Genomic DNA, 12,463 nt, shown 5'->3' with positions numbered 1-12,463 from the left:
TTTCATAGCCCTATGTCATATATAACATAAATACTAAGTAAAGAGTTAAAAATCACTTGTTTCTATTATATTTATAAGCCACTGAAATTTGACTCTGGCTATCAAATACATTTCCTGGATCAGCCCAATACATTTAAACAAAGGTAAGAAATGAGATAGCTGGCTTCCTGACACACTTATCTATAAACCCACAAAAGGAGTTCCTGAATTACACCTTTGATCTTACCTAGACTCCTTACTCAAATTCAGAATTATCACTAGTGCAGAGAGGTGCTTTATATACTATATGGTTTCAAGAAAGAACAGAGTTTTCACAAGGGGATAGAGGACCTGAAGACAAAGGGAAGTTGGGCGATGGAAATGCAGACCTAAGATTTAAAATAGTTTCTGATACACTCGCCACCCCAAACCCACAGTTAACAATGACTTATCTGATCTTAACTTCTCATTTTTAAAAATGAGAAAACACCCAGAAAGGAAAGTGAGTTGTCCAAGCTCACACAACTTATTGGTGGCAAAACTAGAACTTAAAAACACTCTTTAAAGGCCTTTCCACTGACTAGCAAATAAACGTTCTTCTTATAATGAGTCTGCCCTGCACCTATCTTACCAGACGACTCACCGTGAACCTTCTCAGCTTATTGTCACCACTCAAACCATCAATCCCACCACAGAGTTTTATCATCATGACATTTTTGGCAGAGTAATAATTCAATAAACTTTCATTGGGCACCTAGTTTTGTTGCCAGATATTATTCCAGCCAAATCTTGTCAAATATACAAAGTGCAAGTGATAAGCCATAATATCTGTAATAATACTATCTCCTACTATTTATTCAACATTCATAGTGAATAAGCATTCAGTATCTCAGGCACTGCCCTGTGCTAAGCACATTATATACATTATTTCATGTAATACAGTCAGCCTTGGATATATGTACTATTTTTATTTCCATTTTAAAGACCAGAGGAGGTAACATAGAGAAATCAAACAACTTCCACAAGTCACACAGACAATAAATGGTGAAGCTTAGATTTGAACCCAGTCTTATACCAGAGCCCTTGATGATAATCATTACACTTGGGCATTTTCCATGCCTAAGATCAATATGGAAAGCAGCTTCCTTTTTCTACCAATTCAGTTTTGAAAACACAACACTATTGCTTAGACAGTTTTCCACTGAGAATCTCTTTTGGAATGACAAGCTTAAAGCTATTTCCTGTTTTCAGCCTCACTTCCCCACTTCTTCAAAGCCAAGCTAGGCTGGGACAATCCTTGAATTATTGGAGAAACTCCAGGTACTTACCAATAATATGGTTTCTCAAAAAAAAAAAAAAAAAGATTATCAAGAGCAATTATCACAGGTCCTCTTTTTTTCTCTTGTCCATTTTAGAGACATTTATAGAATTTATAATATTTCTCCTCCTGCCTGATAATCAAGCACACTAGCACACTAAAAAAAAAAAAATAGATAGGTGTTCCTGAAACAGCCAGTAGCCAGGATACAGATTCCACAAGTCACAAAATAGGGGAACTTATGGCTGGGGCTAAAAGCCATCTAAAGCAAATTTAGAATCACAGCAAGGTGTTGTAAAAGCTGACAAGACTAATTAATCTTTTAAGATATATAGCTGAGGAGCTTGTTATCATAAAAGGCACAATGGTATAAGTATCAACCTGGATTTCAGCCCTGCATCAACCATTAATATGCTCAGAAGTAAATTATACATCAATTTCCATTCATAAAATAGAGATAATGAAACAAGCTTGGCAGATTTGTGTTGAAGATTAAATGAAATAACGTATATTAAAGTGCTATGAGAATAGTAATTTTCTCTATATACTTGAGAGGGGTTTGGTTCTGTGCACTTTGCCACTAAGCAAAGACTTGAAAATAATTTGCTCCAACCTATACATTTGCACCTACTAATTCGGCAAAATTGACCTGAGACTTGATAACTAGACACTTAATATTAAACTCCAACTTTCAACACTCTTGTTATTAAGACCTTTGTCTTAATAACAATAATTTCTTACATTTGTTTAGCTTTTCATAGTTTACAAGAATTTATTGAATTATTTTTACAAATCTTCAAGTACATAATGTTGATATTGCATATTTGCAATCAGTAAAACTGGGGCTTAGAGGAGTGATGTAATTTGTATAAGATACCACAGATAGTATAATCTGTACTGAAAGAAAAGTTTAAAAAAGAAAAAGACAGAAAAATGTTGTGAGACTAATAATTCAGTCATCTACATAATATAGTTTTGTAGAAAATTTTCTTCTCTACATTGACAAAGAAGAAAAAAGTTTCTTCCAAAGTACTTGAAATGACCACAGGTTCTTGTTTCATTTATAAAAGCAGTGACCAAGTTACAGAGACAAATAATTATGTATTTGAAAATGATACATGGAGTTTTTCAATGTCACTAAAGTGGCTTCTAAAAAACCACCTAAAAGAAATATGGGCATGTTATTTCTGTTGTCACTGGGTTAAAAAAAAAAAATCAGTGCTATAAAATTTGATACTTTCCATTCACTTTATTTGAAATATCCAAAAATAGACAAAGCAATTATAATGTGGCTTGGAGAAAAGGAAAATGGGAAAATAAAGAAGTAGAGCTTGAGGAGAGAAAAATGAAGTAGTGTCGTTACAAAGGCTTAAATATTGTAAGTGAAATGATAAATTTATATGGCCTTGCATGAGAAGGAATTGATTAGATCTGGGCTCTACCACCAACTTTGCCAGACGATTTAGAAAATAATAATAATAGAGACAATAGTTTATTAAGCTCTAATCAGGTGTCAAGTTCTGTGTCAGGTGTTTGATATGAATTAGCTCAGTTAAGGTTCATCAACATTGATAGTTACCATTATGATTTATCCCAATATTACAAATGAGTCTTTTGAGACTTTAAAAGGTTAAGTAAATCACTCAAGCTCATAAAACTTAAGCAAGAAAAGATGTATATATCTGATTCTAAAGACTGTGCTCATTTTAACATATAATACTGTCTTTTAATTTCACTTTAGTGAAGCTCAAATTCCTCTCATATAATTATCCCAGAGATATCTTTTTTTTTTCATCAGTTAATCTGCTGTGTATCCATCCACAGTTTCAGGATGTGACTCAAAAGCACTGGCTTCCTGAATAACTAATCTTATTTCAAGGAGATCATCCAACATGTACAAATGTCTATGCAGAGCTTCTGAAGTATGATCTTGACTCAGCATCATAATCAGCACGTCTTGAACCTGCCAGATCTTAAGGACTGACAACATGCTGAGATCAATACATGGCTAAATAATAGTGCAATCAGCTTATGAAACTGGTGGTGAGTCAAATCTAATTTAGATAATAACTAGCAAATAGTATGTCTTGCAATAGAGTCATTTATAAAGAATGATGATGACTTTGTGCACTTTCAAACACAAAAAAAGACTTAGAATCAGACAGATTCATCATGCTCACCACTAGTCAAGTGGTGTAAGTCATTTCCCACAAAAATATTCAAAGAAGTTAGGCACACATTAAATGATGAAAATCACTGTAGACAAATGAAATACAGGTAGGATCTCTTTTTAACAAACATCACTTTAACCTCATTATGTATAACATGATATATTTGGGTCCCTGACAACATTACATACCAATATTATTTACTGATATTTATAAAATACGTTCAACACGTCTTATAAAACATAGGTAGTCATCTTATTCCATAATGTTTTAAAGATAGTTTACTGTATGACATACTGAGTTCATCCAGCTAACAAATTTCCTAAAGCACCATCAAAGCTAGAGAATTCAGTTTTGAATTACTATAGCAACTGCCAGATTAACAGTGTTAATTCATGAAGCAGTTTATACATTTCAGAATCTGTCCCTAATTTGAGCAGATCAGAGCTTTATTAGTTTATAATTTCATCAAACATATCACCAACATACTTTTACGACCCTTTTAAAAAAATCCCTCTAGATCATCAATTTTTTAACACAGATCAAATTATTATTAAATATGTCTTACATTCCATTCAAATGTAGTCACAGATGAAGAACAATGCAGTATCTTGAAAGGCCCCACTGCTCTGAAACTAGCAAAATAATCTCTTTTATTCGACACTCTTCTCTACATTCCAAGATGCTCTCAAATATTTGTTAGCAAGCAAACACCGTGTACCCAAAATATTCACTTAGCATAAAAACTTCAAAAGTAAATAATAGAGTGTACCCCACCCTCTCCATACTAAGAACAGAATACAAATTGTACAATAGCAGGTTTTATATTCCTTCAAGGTGATTCTACCAGTATACTCTTTCATGACCATAAGGTATAATTGTAAATACGTGGGAATATGGTATTATAGCATGAATGCTACCGTCAGTTATGGAAAAGAATGCTAACAAAAACATGTAAATATTTCTATCATGTATTTATTATTCAACATTTTTTGGAAACCTACTACATGCCAGGCACTATTCCAGGCACTAAGGATACAGCAGTGAACAAGACAAAGTACCTGCCATCTTGAATTAACTTTCTGGTGTGGGAGACAGGCAATAAACAGATATCAGATAACTATAAGTTCTACAAACAAAAATAAAGCAGTATAATATGAAAGTAAGTAATGGGAGTCCATTTTAGACTAGGTGGTCGGAGAATTCCTCTCTGAGAAAGTGACATTAAGGACCTCGATAAAGTAAGGGAATGAGCCAGGTGAAGATACAAGGGAAGAATTTTCCACACAGAAGGAATAGCACATCCAAAAACCCTGAGGTGGGAATCAGTTTAGTAGTTCTAGAAATAGCAAGATCACTACAATAGGAAACAAAGTTTAGATGATTTCACAGAGATAAGCACATTTATTTTACCACTTATTTTTAGTAAAATGAGAAGCAAGTGGACAGTTGTGAGCTGAGTGAGATGATGTAACTTAAATTTTAAAAGGCTATTCTGCATGGAAAGAAATGGTAGAAGTAATAATCCAGGCTAGAGTTGATGGTGACTTCAACCAAGCTGATAGCAGTAGAGATACTGATACAATCCACTGATGGACTGACTGTGGAAGATCAGAGAATGATGCCCCATTTTTGTCATGGGCAACTGAATAATTGTGTATGGGGCCTGGGAATGATGGACAAGAGTTCGGTATTGGATGGTTCAGTTTGAACTGCCTGACTAAACATATAAGAGGAGAAGATGAGCAGGCAGCTGGCTATTTGATTCTGGAGATCAGGGGAAAGGCCATATATATTTGAGAGTCATCAGCATATAGACAGTATTTAAAGCCATGAGATCAATTGAAGTCACCTAGGGTATAGTGGAAATTAGATTAAAAAAGAAAAAAAAATAGAGGACTAAGGACTGAGATCTGGGACCCTCCAACATAGAGAGGTTAAAGAGATAAGGTGGTACCAACAAAGGAGACTAAAGAAAAGCCAGAGAAGTAAAAGGAAAACCCAGAGTCTGTGGGGTCTCAGAAACCAAGTGAAGAAAATGTTTCAAGGACAGAGTTATAGACAAAAGCTGTTGATAGGTCAAGTAAAATGAAGCCTGAGAATGGCCTAATAGATTTGGCAAACTGGAGATAATTGATGATATTGATAAGAGATACACAGAATGTTTGGAGCAAAGCTCAGATTAAAGTGGGTTCAGGAAAGAATGGAAGGGTAAAAATGGAGATAATGAGTATAGATAATTCTTGAGACTTTTGCTATGAAAGGACTCTAAATAGGAGTAAATCACTCATTTCTTCTTTCCTGAAAACACAAATAGAGAACATCTCACATAAAGGCTTGACCCAGCTCTTCCTCAGATTTTTGCCAGACATGTTTAGTAATGGTGAGTGTTATTTTTGAGGGACACAGGTCAGAGTATCTTAGCATTGTAATTATCAAAGGGTACCATACCAAGGCAGAACATTTTTCTGAGACAATCAGAAACTAACAAAGTTTAGTTTCACCAGTGATAACTTTAACAAATACTTTTTATCTACAGAAAACACTCCTAACTTCTTGCATTTCTAATTAAATATTATTTTTTAAAGACTGCCAAATTCTCCAGACTATAGCACACTTTTACTTTCTATTTATGTGGAACCTGAGATTTCATTTTTTTTTCCTTCTAAATTTGTTTTCTGCAGCAAAAATCTTCAGAAATAACTTTATATTTTTGTAAGGCAGTTTGTATTCTGGCTTAGATACACAGCCTATTTGAAACTCAGACCATGGAGGATAGCGATTTCATCATTTCAGTCTCTTACTTTGGGCTTCTCCCTCATGCTCCTCTCTCTGTGGCCCCCTCCTCTTCTTTTCTTCTCTTTACTTTTCATTTTTCCATTTCTCCCCCTTTTCCTCTCTTACTGATGTTTCTCTTTTCCAATAAGTGGAAATTAATATATTTTTGGGTTGCTGGCTATCCTTATTTTAAAAATACTGGAGTATTATCTCTTTTCAATACATTTCCATTAGTTATTTGACTTCAGAATATTTTCCATGCATCACTTGAAGATTAAACCAGTTTTGTAATCTTCTAAGCTTACTTTTTAAATGTGCTTATGACAAAGTTAGTTTTTACTTGTGTGTGGGCAGAGCCTTATTGTTTTTCAGGGGACTGACTTGCCCTTCATAAAAATAAATTTCCTGATTCAGGATGCCTGGTTCTTTATAAACATCTGCTTAAAACCTCTAAATCTACTTTAAAATTTTAAATGGTAGGTCTGCATATTCATCTACTCTCTCACCATTTCGATAGCTGCTTTTGAGCTTGGGATAGCAAATGTTTCCTAAGTGACTTTAGAGCCTTCTCATCAAAATAGAACCTCAGAGTTTCTATTTTTCTAACCTGTGCCTTTGATTGCTGTATTGATGCTGACATGGTCATAGGCATCCTTCCAGATCTTCATTTCACAGACATTTCCGGAGCATCAATTTTGCATTCAAGGCTGCAGACATGAAAACAAGCAAGAAACATTGTTCCCTGCTCTCAAATGTATTGAAGGAGCAGACAAAAAATAATACTCAATACACATCTATTAAAATGGCCAAAATCCCATTAGAGGGTTTTAATAGGAAATGCAGACAGCAGTAAGGTAATGACTATGTGTAGAGCCAGAGGGAAGATAGAGCAATCAGGGCAATTGTTTCATAAACTATATAAATGTCTAACCAAGGTACTGTATACCTGAAAATCTCTGTGCCTACCTCTTAATTTTGCTATAAATATAAAAGTGCTGTAAAAAAATAGTCTTTAAAAATTAACTTATATAAACTTACAGTTAAATAAATTGTAATACAAGCAAAATTAATAAATAAAGTGTGAGTCTTCTCTCAGGCTACTGGTAGAATTATGAATTGGTACAATTCTTTTTGCAGGTGGTACAGTTGAGATTACTAGCTGTCCCCTAATGTTCATTCTTTTCTCCTTCAATAATAATGGAATTCCCAAGTTTTATCTGGGTGGAAGGCCACACAAAATGAAGACTTCATTTCTGAATGTCCTTTCAGCTATATGTGACATCCGATTAAGTTTTGGCCTAAGAGATGTAAATCGAACTGTTATCTCCAATTCTGGGTCATGTCTTTAAAGAGAATAGACCTTTTTCTCCCCTTCACTTTTCTCCCTTTCTCCATCCTGTATCTTAGAATATGCTCTTGATAGTGAGCCACCTTTGATCAATTTGAACTCATTCAGTAAAACTGCATACTCTTCATGCAAGCCTGGATTAGCTATCTTGTCATCTGAGAGCAAAATAAGTCACTTTCTTATTTAAGCAAAACCTATAATCTAATTAGGGGAGTATTTAGCATTGTGTATCAAAATCCTTTAAAAATTCATAATATTTTAAGCCCAGATTTCTAAGTAATCAAAGAAGTATGCATTTATATAGTCCAACCCCTCATTTTCTACATAGTCTTTGAGTCAGAAGTTCATCCCTGAGAAGGACACCATTTAAGCTTCCCTAGGATATATTGGGGGAAAAAACTTACTGAAGCACTCCAGTTGCAAATGTTAGAACCACAAAATGCTGAAACAGAAACTTTTCACAGTGACAAAATACAATGTGACAACATTTCAATGTCCCCCCTTTGTGGTCTTCAAAGTTCTTACTGTTGTAAGCAAGGGGATATAAGTGCTGGAGGACACTTTTTGGTTGTCTGGAGGTACCAGAGCATTTCTTCCACCATCATGAGCTGCCATCACAATTTTCTGAATGATGTTCTGAATTATTCTTTAATCCAATGCTGCTTCATCTTTTCCAAATGTTACCAGCTCACCCCACATTCTTTGGTTATTATCAGAATACCCTGGAGTTCAAGTTTCCTCTCAGTGAATCAGTACTAATTCCGTCAACAACGTACACTGCTCTTCCTGTAAAAGTGCTAGATAAATAAAATGACAGATTCTATAATTAAAGATTAATTGCTGTTGGATGAGCAAAAGTAAACTTGCCTAGGGGAAAAAGAACTACTTGTAGTAGAACCACACCTATCCAGCATGGCTTAGTCTTCCTTTCACTGAGCAACCATGGGAGGTTTAAGAATGACTAATACTTCCTACCCTCCAACCCTGCTTCATTTCTTAGAAGTGAGTGGGATGCTCTTCAGGAGCTTCTAGGCCCTCCTGATTATCTTGATACTACCAAAAGATAATGAGATATATGTATAAATTTACACACACAAACATATACTTGGTTTCCATCCTCTATTACCATGGCTTATATACAGGTGAGAAAACAGAGGCCAGAGAAGTTATAATTTTCCCATAATCCTAGCTTACATTTTTAAGTACTGCCAGTGTGATCATTTTTCAGTTTTGCAAAGACTTCACTGTTTTATCCAAATCCATCAGCCAGATTTTGCCTTCTTCCTTTCTTTATTCCATCCAGATTAGCTTCCATACCCCAAACTAAACCTGCCTCTCTGCATTTTTGTCATAACTTCCTAACAAAATCTCAATCCTAAATGAATCCAACTCTCAGGTTTCTCTGTGTCTGTGCCTAAGCAGGTGAGTGCTGATGGAAGATGTCCCACAATAGATTAGTTCCATGATAAATTCATAACATTTAATTTTAAGTAAACCCACAGTACTACTCAGAAACACTACTACATCTGTTTAACTTTATTCCATTCTTGATCATTAGACTTCTTCCAATATCTTCAATCTTCTCATCCCCCTTACCCCAACCTCAGCACATGACCTTATCTCTTTAAAAACAAAACTGAAACTATCTGATGGAAATTCCCTCATTTTTCCGATTCCACATTTTCCTGATTCAATATCTTCTCTTCTTTCCCTCCTGTTATAATAAAGAAGGTACATTTCCTACTTTCTAAGGTAAAACTCTTCATGTTTGTTTGGAATTCCAACTCTGCTCACATTGTTATAAATCTTACTATTTATTTTTTCTTCTCTCATATATCTTCAACATACATAAGATATTTATGTGAACACATATGTCTCAGCTGCATGCATCTCATTAGCATTTAAACATATTAATTTCTCCCGAAACTTAAAAAAAATGAATTACCTTACCCACATTTTTACCTCCAGCTACGGCTCCTATCTTCTTCACAACCAAATTTCTAGGAAGAGTTGTCTATACTTGTTATTTTCTTCACACCTACCACTCACTCTTCATCACTCTATTTCTTTCTGGCTTTGTCCTTCATCCTACCACTAATTCATGACTCTCCTGAAACATGTCCCACTAGAATAATTACCAATGTCTACCTTATGTTATCCAATTGATATTATTTATCCAAATCTTGTTTATCTCTTAGAGGCATTCATCTGTTTACCACTGTCCTTCTTAAAATATTTTTCCCTTGGGTTTTCTGACACTAGCTTCTCAATTTTCTTTCTATTTCTCTGGTGACTCTTTTTATTTCGCTTTTAGGCTCATCCTTTATTTATTCTAATATTAAATGTCAGAGTTCTTAGCGTCCCTTAACTCTTCCGACACTATGTTCTTCTTAGGTCATCTTATCCATTCTCACAGCTTCCATTACCATTGATATGCCAATGAATTTCAAACATCTCTCTCACACCTGAACTACTGTTCTGAGCTCTAGACTTGAATATTCAATTGCTTTCTCAAGATCTTCACTTAGAAGTCTCAAACGCACATTAAATACAAAATGTCAAACACCAACATCATGATCTTCCTTCAGAAAATGGGTCCTCTTGAAAGAGGTATAGTAGTTTCAAGGTACAGTAGTCTTATCTCACTGGTTGGCAGTGGTATCCATTCAACAGTACAAGCCAGAAGCCAAAGAGTTACACTATACACCTGACAGCTATATCTACCACGTCCAATCCATAATCAAATTTGATCCTGTGGATGCCAGGCCTGGCTGGCTCAAGGTCTGGCTGTGATCCAAGGTCTAGCTATTATCCAAGGCCTGGCTGATCCAAGGCCTGACGGCCCAAGATCTGGCTGGTCCAGGGCCTGGCTGTGATCCAGACCTGCGGCTAGACATAGGACCCCAGATTTAGAAAATACGTAAACATGCTTCAGCTTATTGTATCACACATGTGTGGCTGAATGCGACTTTTGTACTCTGCTATGTGAGGAGCCATACAGTCCCCTAGAGAGGAGAAGGGGAGAGCAGAAGGGGAGTACTGCATGGGGAGCAGAAGCGTACGCAAGACTGCTTGCCCTGTACAATAAATAGACTGCAGTCCCCACCAGAACTGCACTTCCCAACAGAAGTGCACTCCGCACAATAAAGTTGGTGCCTGTTGGTTTATCCTCATGTCTGCTTCTTGTGCATTCTTCCAACTGGGCATCTCACTATCAAACCTTCCCTTCTAGGTCAGCAATACCTCTGACACTTGGCGTAGCCGACATGATCCATTCGGCCCTGATAGATCCATTTTTCAAACATCCCTTGAAACTACTTATTCTATCTACCCTCCCATGCTAGTCCAAATTACCATCAAAATTTGTCTCTATTATAGTAGATTCTTAATACATCTCCCTGAATTTGCTCTGGTCCCAGTTTGTTTACACACTACAGGCAGATGCCTTTTCTCTGTTTTCCAAAAGCAAATCTGATTATAAAAACTCCCTGCTAAATTTTTTTCATAGATTCTTTTTCATCTTGAGATAAAGTTGAAATTTTTTTACTTGGTCCTCAAGGTCCTAAATATGTGGCACCTGAAACTTCTACAGACATGTATTCTCCTATTTTGTGCTCTGCATTCTCACTACAGCTGTAGTAATAGGTCTCTTCAGATTTCCCGTTTCTTTTTGATTCAGTCTTGGGAGTTTGTATGTTTCTAGGAATGTATCTATTTCTTCCAGACTGTCCAATTTATTTGCACATAATTGCTTGTAGTAATTTCACATGATCCTTTGTACTTCTGTAGAGTCCATAGTTACTTCTCCTCTTTCGTTTCTGATTTTATTTATTTGAGTCCTCTTTCTATTTTCTTTGATGAGTCTGGTTAAGGTTTATCAATTTTGGTTATCCTTTCAAAGAACCAGCTCTTGGTTTTATCAATCTTTTGTATTGTTTTTCTAGACTCTATTTCATTTATTTCTGCTCTGATCTTTATTATTTCCTTCCTTCTACTCACTTTGGGCTTTGTTTGCTGTTCTTTTTCTAGTTCTTTTAAGTGTAAGGTTAAGTTGTTTATTTGACCTTTTCCTTGTTTCTTGAGGTAGGCCTATATTGCTATGAATTTCCCTCTTAGAACTGCTTTCGCTGTGTCCCATCGATTTTGAGCTGTTGTGTTTTTATTTTCATTGTCACCGGGTATTTTTTGATTTCTTCCTTGATCTCATTGTTAACCCATTCAATGTTTAGTAGCATGTTATTTAGCCTCCATGAATTCGTGTATTTTCCAATTTTTTTTTTTGTAGTCAATTTCTAATTTCATACCATTGATACTTGTTTCATGGCCTAATATGTTGTCTATCTTCAAAATATTCCATGTGCACTTGAGAAGAATGTGTATTCTGCTGTTTTGGGGTGAGATGCTCTGAAAGTATCTATTAAATCCATCTAATTTAGTGTGTCATTTAAGCCCACTGTTTCCTTGTCGATTTTCTGTCTGGAAGATCTGTTTATTGGTGTTGATAGGGTGTTAAAGTCCCCTACAATGAGTATATTACTGTTGATTTCTCCTTTTATGTCTGTCAATAATTGCTTTGTGTATGTAGGTGCTCCTATGTTGGGTGTGTTTATGTTTAATAGGGTTATGTCCTTTTGGTGTATTGATCCCTTTATCATTATGTAATGTCCTTCTTTGTCTCTTATTACAGCCTTTGTTTTAGAGTCTCTTTTTTCTAATATAAGTATTACTACCTCAGCTTTTTTTTTTTTTTAATTTCTATTTCTGTGAAATGTCTTTTTCCATGCCTCTACTTTCGGTCTGTGTTTATCATTTGATCTGAAGTGGGTCTTTTGTAGACAGCATATGCATGAGTCTTGTTTTCTTACCCATTCA

General features: G+C 35.4%; 1 protein-coding gene across 4 annotated transcripts in view; it reads right to left on the bottom strand.

Moving 5' to 3' along the window:
* The window catches only part of IL13RA2 (interleukin 13 receptor subunit alpha 2), a 35,839-nt gene that overhangs the window by 17,892 nt on the left and 5,484 nt on the right, over positions 1-12,463 (bottom strand). For 2 of the 4 annotated variants that reach the window (XM_039878926.1, XM_039878929.1), the window contains exon 2: positions 6,851-6,950. The exons of the other annotated variants lie outside the window; for them this stretch is intronic. In XM_039878926.1, coding sequence (XP_039734860.1) covers positions 6,851-6,895 — 45 coding nt within the window. In that variant the 5' untranslated portion in view covers positions 6,896-6,950. The remainder of the gene's footprint in view (positions 1-6,850; positions 6,951-12,463) is intronic. 4 annotated transcript variants of the gene reach the window in all.

Source organism: Pteropus medius, unplaced genomic scaffold, assembly GCF_902729225.1.
Source record: "Pteropus medius unplaced genomic scaffold, Ma_sr-lr_union100, whole genome shotgun sequence".
Lineage (NCBI taxonomy): Eukaryota > Metazoa > Chordata > Mammalia > Chiroptera > Pteropodidae > Pteropus > Pteropus medius.
The sequence above is the reverse complement of the archived record's forward strand: the minus strand, read 5'-3'. Positions and strand labels throughout refer to the sequence as shown.